Source organism: Gallus gallus, chromosome 13 (genome assembly GCF_016699485.2).
Source record: "Gallus gallus isolate bGalGal1 chromosome 13, bGalGal1.mat.broiler.GRCg7b, whole genome shotgun sequence".
Taxonomy (NCBI): Eukaryota; Metazoa; Chordata; class Aves; order Galliformes; family Phasianidae; genus Gallus; species Gallus gallus.
Window position 1 is genome coordinate 1,673,174 of NC_052544.1, and position 11,301 is coordinate 1,684,474.

General features: G+C 59.0%; 1 protein-coding gene across 3 annotated transcripts in view; it reads left to right on the forward strand.

Moving 5' to 3' along the window:
- Positions 1 to 3,591: 3,591 nt before the first annotated feature.
- PCDH1 (protocadherin 1) overlaps positions 3,592 to 11,301 on the forward strand; it is a 50,529-nt gene continuing 42,819 nt past the window's right edge. For 2 of the 3 annotated variants that reach the window (NM_001045827.2, XM_015293600.4), the window contains exons 1-2: positions 4,503 to 4,852; positions 9,563 to 10,377. In NM_001045827.2, coding sequence (NP_001039292.2) covers positions 4,789 to 4,852; positions 9,563 to 10,377 — 879 coding nt within the window. In that variant the 5' untranslated portion in view covers positions 4,503 to 4,788. Of the gene's footprint in view, positions 3,740 to 4,502; positions 4,853 to 9,562; positions 10,378 to 11,301 lie in introns of those variants that run through there. The other variant, XM_046900340.1, reaches the window with a different exon arrangement.

The window sequence follows — 11,301 nt, forward strand, 5'->3', positions numbered from 1 at the left end:
TTCAGATTGGATATTAGGAAACATTTATTCTCAGACAGAGTGGTAATGCATTGGCATGGGCTGCCCAGGGAAGTGGTGGAGTCACTGTCCGTGGAGGTGCTCAATAAACGTGTCAATGTGGTTAGTGGGCAGCCTTGGTGGTAGGAGGATGGTTGGACTTGATGATCATAGAGTTCTTTTCCAACATCAATCATTCTATGAAGAGCACTAAAGTTCCTCTGAAGCCCAAACTCCAAGGCCAGCTCAGGCGTTGGGCACCAAGCTGGCCAGCATGGTCTCAGAAAAGAAAACATTTTTGGTGCTTTGCTCCCCTGCTGCAGATGCTGCGTGGAGGCCATAGGAACTCCACAGATGCCCACCTGAACCCTGAAGCAAGAAACTGATTAATCATTGTGTGAATAATCGCAGAGTATGACGGAAAACTTGCGATGGGCTGGAGAGAACAAGGAGGAGGTGTGAGATTCAGCCCAGGCCCGGGGAGACTGCTTGCCCCAACCCGTTCACACAGCAGCCCCCAGAAGCTGGATTAAGTGGTTTCTTCTTAAAAAAAGAGATCTCATCTGAGTGCAGAATTTGAGCAATGCTGTGATCCCCTTTGCTCCCTGAGGAAGCTCTTCCAGTGCTCTCAGCACAAAGCAGCTGGCTTCCAGCTCAGGGCCCCACCTGCCTCTTCTCTTCAGCCCCTGCTCTTGTTGCAGCTCCCTGTGGAATTTAACGGATCCTCTCCATGTGGGAGGACACCCTCAGGTCATCTGACAACGTCCTTGTTAATTGTGCACCCCATCGTTAGGCTTGGCTGTGGTCAGACCTCCCGTGCTCTCCCAGCCCCTCCCTGTAGTGTGGGTGCAGATGCAGAGCCCTGGCCATGGGCTGGCGGTGAGGCACGTGCAGGTGGGTACACCAGCTTCATTTTGGGAGAACTGTTCACACTGCCCCCAAATTCCTCTTTCATAGGTAAATCTGCTGGGCTGGATGAGGCAGATACCCTGGCAGTGTTTCAGGTGAGCTGGCTTGGTTGGAAACCATCTCCTGCCTGCATAGACATGCCTGGAGTCCTTGCTTTCCAAGATCTAGCCTGCAGGCTTAGCACCCAGATATATTCCAGTGTTTATCTGTATCCAAACGCACCCCGGCCGTTTAACCAGGTGATTCAGCAGGAAACCATCCTCCTTCCTCTCTACCTCATCACTCCCGGTGTCATTTTCAAGCTTTACCAGCAAAGATTTCATATCTTCATCTCCATCATTGATAAAAGTGTTTAATAGCGGTGGACGAAGAGTTGGTCCCTGGGGGGACGTAGGCAAAATCGCACTACGTGCAGATATCTGCCCATTAATGACTACCTCTGAGATCTGCCGGGGAAGCAGTTTTAATCCATCCAATATGTGCCCTGTTAATTCCTTATAATGCAAGTTTTAATCAAAATGTCAGGTGGAAGTAAGTCAAATGCCTCGGAGAAATCCGGGTGTACTATATCAACACAATTGCCTTTCTCAAGCAGCCCGGTAATCCTGTCAGAAAGAGACAACAGGACTGTATGACAAGCTGCCACCGTGCCTGGGACCTGGTGGCATCACCACTGCAATCCATGCAGGAGCGAAAAGGCACCGGAGCCAGCCAGCCCCTGGCACCAGAGCCCTTCTCCATGCTGCTTCCACGTCTCCTCCTCGTTCACGTTGATATTTGGGGGAAGAAATGAATTCTGGAGGCTGCACCATTCTCAGCCTCAAGACGTTGGCCCAGTGGTGACAGAGCATGGGGGGAGGACGGGGCTGAGCACAGCAGGGCTCAGGGACTTCCCCGGCATCCAGGATCCTTCCCCGGCAGTCGCAGCGCCAGGGCCAGCTCTGCGTTTGCAGCAGCCCACAGAAGCTGCCTCTGTTGTCTTATTTTTGTTATTTTTGAGAGGATATTTTAGCGCTGAGCACATTCCCTCCCGTTGCCATGGCAGCCGTGACAGGGGTTATATACCGTGAGAAAAATACCAAAATTAATGAGTGAGCGAAAGTGCAGCCGAGAGAAAAACAAGGTTAAGGAAAAATCATAAGAGTTAAAACAGTAATAAAAACCACCTCGCGATAATTTGGCACAGAGCATCCCATAGGAACCAGAGACCCCGACCGCATGAGTCGCTCAGCCTCGGCACTGCAGTGTGGTCCAGGGATGCTCCTCTCCCTCAGCATCCCACGTGCTCTCCGGATTGGGCCGAATTCGAACCCCCGTCCTCCACAAACCCGCAGCCTTTCATTACGCGGCGGGCGCGTGGAGGAGAAGTTCTTTAATGTGCTCATTTCCGCGCATTTGGCTTCGGAGGAGCTTTTGTTTTTAATTGTAGAAACAAGCGAATTGTCAGAACATCTGTGTTATTAGCATTTGCTGCCCAAATCCGAGCTGCTGCTTCTCCTGCGGAGCCCAGAGCTGATGAGAGAAAACAGAGGAGCCTTTGAACTCCTTGCAGCAGACGGCAGCCAGGTTGCTGTGTGCGTGTGTCGGGGAGGGGGATTTAGTCTCTTGTAAGGTTCATTTGCTCTCCGTGTTTCCCTTTCTTCTTGCTTTCCTGGAGGTTTAACAGGATGCTTTTCCCTCGCAGGCTTTGTTCTCCCAGTGATGCCCACTGGCACCGCCAAGCAGCTGGAGAGGGCTGGGTATGGCAGAGCAGCATCACCGGCACCACCGGGCAGCACTTGGGCTGGTGAAATACCTCTGGCCAAGAGCGCAGTGGCCATAGTGGTGATTAAATACTTTCTCCTTGTTCAGGATAGGAAGTGGGAAAGCCAAAGTACAGGGCAGTGACTTGCATAAGTGCATGGGACAGGGCAATGCTGGCAACAGGCTCTCCTGCTATCCGGAGGCTGCAGAATGGAGGCCGGCCACTTCTTCAGAGCAGGAAGGTCAAGGCAGACAAACTCCCAACTCCCACAGCCTGGACCTGCCCCTCGAAGCATGGCTGCACCCAGCAAAACCCCTGCATGCCTGGTTTCCCAGTGAGGAGCACGCTGCATGCACACCACCTGCCTGCAACTGGAGCGAGCTGGGAACCTTTGGCCACAATGCTCCATGAAGTTTGCCCCCAGCCCCTGTGGGAGTTTGCACACAGCGCTGCCCGGGGTGCGCAGGGTCACTTGCTCTGCTCTTCCCTTCCTCCCACTCTCCTCCCTCCCAGGGCCACCGGAGCTGAGAACCAAAGCTCTCTGTGTCCCACGGGAGCTCCGCTCTGCTCCCCGCCCGAAGCCCGGCTCCCACTGTGTCCCCCGACAAACCCCGTAGCCCCTTTCCTGGGGCTTCCACCTTCCTGGAGCTCTCGCTTTGTATCCTCTGCAAAATTCCCTTTCTGAGAATTAACACCCGGAAAAAAAAAAAAAGCCCCACGCACACTGGCATGGAGAAGACCACAGGAACAGGGATGGCCATTGCAGAGCATCCTGGGTGCCCCCCTCGGGGTACCTCTCCCCAGCCCCTTCCCGGCGGGGAGAAGCGCTCCGCGGGCTGAGCTCTGATTTTTGCGGAGGAAATGCGGGGCTGAGCCGGAGCCAGGGATGCTCGGAGCAGGCCGGCACAGCCTCTAGATGGTGCAGTCACCGCAGCCGAGCTGAGCATGTGTGCAGCGACGGGAGCTGCGCAACAGGTTGGCGTAGCTCAGCGGGCAGCTGCTCCCATCCTCGCGCTGCGGACTTCCCAGCATCCTGGCTGAAAGATCTCCGTGGCCATCGGCCCACACGGCCCCAGCCTCTCAGAGCAGGTGGGTGCCGAGCCACAGGGTTCCCGGCCACGTAGGGCACCTGCTCCCAGCCCAGCGGCCCCACGAGGCCTTCAGCAGGGCCAGGCTGTAGATCCAGCCCTGGTGTGCGCTCAGGGGCAGTGAGGGATGTCATTTCCCTGGGGACTGCGCTGTCCCTGAGCCCCAGCCGCACTCTGGGACTCGCACTTGGCACTCATGCTCGCCCACAATCAGAGGGTGAAGGTATTGCCAGGGCAGCTGACAGCTCACAGGTGTTCTCTGCTTCCCTGTTCCTGGCACCCGGCAATAAAAGTGTGATTCAGCCAGGTGTGGCAGGAGAGGACCGCTGGATGGAGTCAGGCAAAGAGCCACGGGTGTGCACCCGCTGAGGGGCACCCTTAGCACGGGGGGATGCATCCCCAGCCCGGCCCCTATTCCTTACGGGTCCGAATAAAGCGACTGAATGACAAAATCCACAAAGAAACGAAAGAATTAAATAGGAGCAGTGTGAAGGGAGCAAAGCGGGACGCACGTCCCATGCAAGGAGCGAGGGGTCCCGGCGTGAGGAGCCGGGAAGGGGGGTCCCGGGGGGCAGATGCTGCTGCCCCTGCCAGGGCTGGGAGCGAGCGGCCGTGCTGCCGGTGCCCGGTGGGGCTGAGGCTCGGCTCAGCAGCCGGAGCTCCACCTCCCCGTGGCGGCGGCGGCAAGAGGCGGAGGCAGCGGGGATGTGGCGAGGGAGGGGGGAAGGGGCCGTGCCTGCGCTGCGCTTCCCTTGCACATCCTCACACACACCGAGGGACGGAGGCGGGCACGGACGGAGCTGCCCACCGGGGCTGCCGCCAGCCCTGCCGCCGCCGCTCCGCCGGAGAGCCGCGATCCCGGCCCGGGGAGGAGGAGGGGGGGGCGGTTCCCAAGGGGGAAATTTGTAATTTTTTTTTTTAATCTTTTTTTTTTTTTTTTGCCCCTTTTCCTTAAAAAAAAAAAAAAAAAAAATTTGGTTTTCATCCGTGGATAACGAACCGGAGGAGCCGGGGGGGTGGGGGGAGCCCGGTCCCGGCGGGGAGGAGGCGATGCAGACGCCGCTGGATCAGCGCTCCGGGAGCCGGCACGGAGCGCAGCGCCGGCCGCATCCAAGTAAGAGCCGCGGCGGGGCCGGGAGCTCCACGCACGACCGGGGCCGTGGCTGTGGCTGTGGGGAGGGGACACAGGCAGCGGCACCGGGGGGCTCGGGGCTGGGCGTTTGGTTTCGTTGCCGGTATCGCGTTGGGCCGGCCGGAGCTGGCGCTGCCACTTGTTGTGCCACCCGGTGCCGTGCCCCAGCGTGGGAGCGTGTCCGTGGGGGGGCGCGGGGGTGTTTTTTTTTCCCCGTTTGGGTGGCGTTGGTGAGTGGGTTGTAGGGGCGTGTGCTCCCCATCTCCTACGATGCGAGGGTGCTTGCAGCTGTGGGAGAGCAGCGCGTGGGAGCGGGAGAAGTTGCGGGTGGGCAGCGGGGCCGTGCCCGTGTGCCCGTGTGCCCGTGTGTCCGTGCGTGGCACAGCGGAGCGGGGAGGCGGCCGGCAGGTGCCTGCAGGAGGGGTGCACGGCGGCGGCAGCAGCGCTGTGTCCCCGTGTCTCCGGGCGGTGCGCCAGGCGCGGTCCGCGAGTGGAGGAGCGGGGGCTGCGCGTGTGAGTGCGTGTGTGTGTGTGTCTGTGTGTGTGTGAGAGAGAGTGAGCGTGTGAGCGGGGTGAGGGTGCGTACGGCTCGGCAAAGCCGTGCTCGCTGCGTGTGTGCGCCGGGCTGAGCGCTCCCGGCTGTGTTTTTCACGGGTGTCCGCGCGATGTGCGTGTGCGATGTGCGTGTGCAGTGCGTGCACGGCGCAGCGCTGCCGGCTCCCCCCGTTCGGTGCTGCGGAGCCTCGGCCCGGGCCGTCTCCGGTCCTTGCCGAAAGCTGCTTCTGCTGCCGGCAGCTCCCTGCGGCCCTGCCACAGCCCCGGAGCCCTCAGCATCTCGGGAGGGGATTTTAGGGGCCGGGGAGGAGGATGGAAGCTGCCCCCAGGGAGGCTCTGACAGGTCGCTGCCTCGCTCCTGCCCGAGTTGCAGTGATGAGGAGCAGGAGGAGGACCCCGGGTTTTGCTCTCTTTTCCTTCACCGCTCGTCTCCCGATTAATTTCGGGGTAAAAGCGCTCCAAGCGAGCGCCGGTCCCCATAGTGGGTGCTCGGGCCCAGCCCGCATCCATCCCGAGCGAACACCGAGCAGCCGCAGTGCTCGGAGCCGGAGGAAACCCTGCGCTGGGCACGGGACGCGCTGCACAACACCAGGGGTCTGACCCAACAGCGCTCTGAGTGCGAGTCGGAGCGTCGGTGGCCGTTTTGGGGACAATATCGCCTTTAATGTCAGTCCTATGCACGGGGATTGGCATCGGGTGGGATATTGCTCCGGTTCGGAGCATCGCAGCGGTACTTGGGGGGGAGGGGGGGGGGAATCGGTGCTGGGGTGTTCAGCATTTAGAGGGGCTTGAGCAGGGTTGGGAGCCGTACAGTCAGCCCCCAGCAGCAGAAAGGAGGGGGGGACATCGGCAACCAACCCCATGTGGAGCCGCTGACTGTGGAACGAGGCCAAGAGGCTGTGGGAATCGCAGGCTTGTTGGAGCAGTTGCTTGAATTCGCCGTGCTTTATAGCCTCTCCCTCATTAGGGCTTGTCTTTTGGGGGCGAATGAGTGAATTCTGTAGGATTTTGCATGCCACTGTCCTCGGAGAGCTTCCCAGTCATGCATTAAGCAGCGTGACTAACGCCTCTCTCATGTGGTCGGGTCTCTTCTCGCACTCTCCCCGCAGGGAGAATTGTGTGTGCTGAGGAATACTTGTTTTGGGAGGGGTTTTTATTTTTAAGCACTCTGTATTCTGCCAGCAGGTCGGAAAAAGGTGGCTGGCACCAGAGAAAAAAGTGTGGGATGGTCCTTAGATCCCATGGGAAAATAGACCGCTGCCGTGCACCGGCCCCTGGGAAGCCTCTGCCTCCTGCACAGACGTGCTTTTCCCCGATGGTGGAGCTTCCACCTTCTCCTCACACCCTGCTTGGGGCTCTCACGTCTGCTGTGTGTCATCCCCACCCCAAGCACCAAGCAGGATTTGTTCCCCTGGTGAACCCGGGTGCCCAGCTCCCACCTTCCTCCTGCAGCCACCTCTTTTTGGGGTGACAGCGCCGCTTCGCCTCCAGCCCCCGATTTTGGAGTCTCCCTCCATCTGTGGAAACACGGGGCTCAGACTCCAGCCCTTTTTCCCAGAGCACACTGCATGGGTGCAGGGTACCCTGGGGTGCCTCCCTTCCTGCCCTGCTCTCCTGGCGCTGGTGACTCAGGGCTGTGTGACGGCAGAGCCGTGGCCCCGCACAGGGACTTTCACCTTTAGCTGAGATCCTCGCACCTGGGCTTAGGCAGGACGGCTACGTCAGCAGCAGCCCAGCCTCATGCAAACAGGCGTGGGCAAACAGCCCGTGCTGGGTGCCTCCCCGCCGGGCATCCTCCGGATCCCTGTTCCTCACGCTCCCCGCCCTCGCTGCACAGACATTTCCAAAGCAATGGGGTGACGATGCTCGGCGTGGGCTCAGACCCACATCCGCAGGGCACAAATGCCCCCGAGCAGGGTGACATCATGCCAGTGCACAGCAACAGGGACAGGGGCACGCGCACACACGTCTCTCCGTGCACACGCGTGTGCGCGCAGTGCAGCAACGCCAGCTCCGTCCTTGTGCACGCGCTCTGCCACTGTGGGCATGGGTGTGCTCCTTACAGTGCTCGTGCACACACGTGCATGTGTCCTTTTTTCCTACAGATGCATTGTCACACTCTGTGCAGCGCACACGCGTGTGCTTGTGTGCTTACACGCTCACTGCTGGGTCTTGCTTGCATCGATGCGGAGCCACATCGTGCTCCTGCCCAGCTTTCTGCCTCCATCCCTGGCCATGTGCAGGGTGGGGACGGCTGGCTTTCCTCCTCCCTTCCACCCAGGACGTGCCTGTGGATGGCTGTGCATGCCCTCAGTGGGGTGGGAGCATTTGTCCTCTGGTACAAAGGGTGCCAGAGGATCAGTGCTGGCAGGATCAGTGAGAAGAATGGAGCTAGGCTTTGGGGCCAGAGCTTCATCTTCAGAAGCAGAGCTGTGTTTCCACCTGCCGAGGGAGAGCTCAAGGCAGGCATTTGTCCATGGGCAAACACAGGGATAGAGGGACTGCGAGCAGCTGGCTTGTGGGAAGCAACAGGGCAGCCAGCGCAGGATGTTCCACTTGTTGAGGAACTACACGATTCTGAGCGAGCAGGAATTTTGCATTTGGTTATGTAGCTGGAGGAGCACCATCTCGTCCCATCCCATCCCATCCCATCCCATCCCATCCCATCCCACAGACTGGGTGCAGAGCATGTAGGGAAGCGATAGGAATGGAAGGAGTGAATCGCTGCTGCGGGTGCCATGGCAGATGTTGTGGATGCTGATTTTTGGACATACAGTGAAGGTTCCATGTCTGCTCACAGCCAGGGAAGCAGGGGACATAAAGGCTGGTGGCCAGGTGCAGGTGATGAAGCGTATGGCTCAGTGCAGAAGGGACAGTCCCTGCAGGGCTGGCACTGGCCCTGCAGCGTCGGCACGCTGGGAGGAGGTTTCCAGTGGCTGGGTGCCTGCAGTGCAGCGTGCAGTGTGCGTCTGCAATGCAGGGGGCAGCGCTCCTGTCACCATTTCTGCAGCCGGTGAGGTGGACACGGACAGCCCTGGGCATCCCCCAGGCACATCTCAGCCTGGAGCAGGAGGGAATGGGAAGGAGCAGGGAATGCTTTTTGCCTGGTGCAGGGTGCAGCGTTGCCTAGAGACCGTGCAGCGAAGAGGAGATGCTGTGCTGCCCGTTGCTATGTTCTGGGGCCATGCAGGGCTGCAGGAAGGCTCAGGGGCTACAGGATGGGTGCTGGGAGCTGCAGCGCAGGGTGGGCAGTGTTCCCCTGACACAGTACTGGGCACTGTCGCTTCTTCTACCGGGGCCACGGGCAGGTGGCAGTGTCCTGCATGTAGTGCAGTGCAAGTGTTGTGCAGGGCTCCTGCATCCCTGCAGTGTTGGGTGGGTGGTGCCTTTGCAGCGCAAAGCTGGCAGCTCAGGGAGGGCAGTGCTGCGCTGTGCCTGCTGTGGCAGTGTGCTGCATCCCTGCAGTGCTGGAGGGGTGGCAGCCCTGCAGTGCAAGCAGTGCTCCATGTCCTTGCATCCCTGTGATGCCCTATATCCCCGCAGTGCCCCATGTCACTGCATCCCTACGATGCCCCATGTACCTGCAATACCCCATATCCCTGCAGTGCTGAGGGGCTGCATCCCCACATCCCACACAGGGACCCTACCTGTGCCTTTGCTGCTGCAGCCCTGTGGTGCTGGCAGGGTGCACGGTGCCCCCATGTCCCTGCAAAGCGTGGCAGGCAGTGTCCCCACAGTTCATGGTGCACAATGCTCCTGTGTCTGTGGTGAGAAGCTGTTTCCCAGCCTGGCTGGCTCCCATCGGGTTGCTGGCAGCAGGCTGCGTGCAGTCCGCCCCGTTAGCATGCCTGGCTGGTTGTAATTACAGAGTGTGCGGTGACGAAGAGGGTGGACGGTGGCAGGAGTGGCTTCCTGTGCTTTGCAGGGAGGGCCAGGGTTTCGGTGACGGGGTTGCTCTTTGGGTCAGGGAACTCGGCATTCCAGGGTCGGGCTTCCTGGGCCCTTGTTGGTAGAGGTTGGGGATAGGTATGCCTGGAACCCCCCTTCCTTTTGAGTTGTGACTTTGCAGTCCCACAGAGGGTGTGGGTGAAGTCGGAGCTTGAGCAACTTAACCCAAGGTATTTTGTGTCCTTCCAGCTCCCCTGAAACACAGGATGAGGACTCTCACCTCCTGCCTGGCCCTGTGGTTCCTCTGCCAGCTGCCTGCCCTGGCCTGTGGGACACGCGTGGTCTACAAAGTGCAGGAGGAGCAGCCCCCCAACACACTCATCGGCAGCCTGGCTTCTGACTACGGCTTCCCCGACGTGGGGCACCTCTACAAGCTGGAAGTGGGGGCCCCGTACCTGCGTGTGGATGGCAAGACAGGAGACATCTACACCACTGAGACCTCCATCGACCGGGAGAGTTTGCGTGAGTGCCAGCACCTGCTGCCCGGAGAGCCCTGCTACCTGGAGTTCGAAGTGTCCATCACTGACCTGATGCAGAACAACAGCCCGCGCCTGCTTGAGGGGCAGATTGAGGTGCTCGATATCAACGACAACACCCCCAACTTCGCCTCACCCGTCCTCACTCTGACCATCCCCGAGAACACCAATATCGGGACTCTCTTCTCCATCCCCCCAGCCATGGACCGGGACTCGGGGCCCAACGGCGTTGCCTCCTATGAACTGCTGGCTGGCCCCGAGGCACAGGAACTCTTTGGGCTGCAGGTGGCTGAGGACCAGGAGGAGAAGCAGCCACAGCTGATTGTCATGGGAAACCTGGACCGGGAGCAGTGGGACTCCTACGACCTGACCATCAAGGTGCAGGATGGGGGCAACCCGCCACGGGCCAGCAGTGCACTGCTGCGCATCACCATCGTGGACATGAATGACAACGCACCCAAGTTTGAGAAGGCCCTCTACGAGGCTGAGCTGTCTGAAAACAGCCCTGTGGGGCACTCCGTCATCCAGGTTGGTTTTTGGCGTTTCCTGCTCTTCCCCAGCTCCCCTATGCTTTAGCGGGGACAACCCATGGGCTTTTATAGGGCCACGTGCTGCCTTGGGGAAGGAGATCCTAGAAGGGCTGCACACTGTAGGAGCCCACAGCATCCGGCTGGGATGTCATTTACGCTATAACGTGGTGGGATGGGATGCTTGGGGAGTTTGGCCAGGGTGGGGAACGGCAGCAGGGTATTTAGAGGGATAGAAGCAGGTTTTGAGGAGAGCTGGGACCCACGGTCTGTGGAGGAGACCAGAGTCATGCCAGACTGCCCATGGACATGGCATAGACCCTTTCACTAGTTGCATTCCCTCAGCTGCTGCATGGAAACAGAGAGACAGGGGATGCTATCTGCAGAACCGGGGTGCTTTCTGCACACAGGACTCTGCACCATAGTAGGCAACCCACGGGCTGGGTCTGGCTAGGAGGCAACACCGAGATGATAGTAGCGACATCTGCTTATCTGCAGCTGCCATCTTAATAAGCAGAGTGCGGATGGCTCTCATCTGCTCACTAATTCTGATGTGAATTTTTAAAAATTCATTTTTCACCGTTAAGAGAATGGAAGTTGGAAGCAGATAAGGAATCCGCGCGGCCGGGAGGAGAATGGGCTGAGCCACCGCCGCTGCCGTTGCTCAGTTTTTATCTTTCGGGTAAAATGACTTCCGCCTTTTTTTGTGAGTGGAGGTAAAAGGTGGAATTTACATTTAACAACTTTCATTCTCCACCCAAATCTGCTGAGCAAGATAACGGCAGAGCAGCAAATGGTGCAGAGAACAGGCTGCTCGGAGAGCCGATTAGGGAGGCAAATGTTAGACAAACCTCATCTTCTTTAGAAAGCAAATACTAGGCAGGTTTATGCGAATGCAGGGCTGCTGGCAGACAGGCAGGGATGG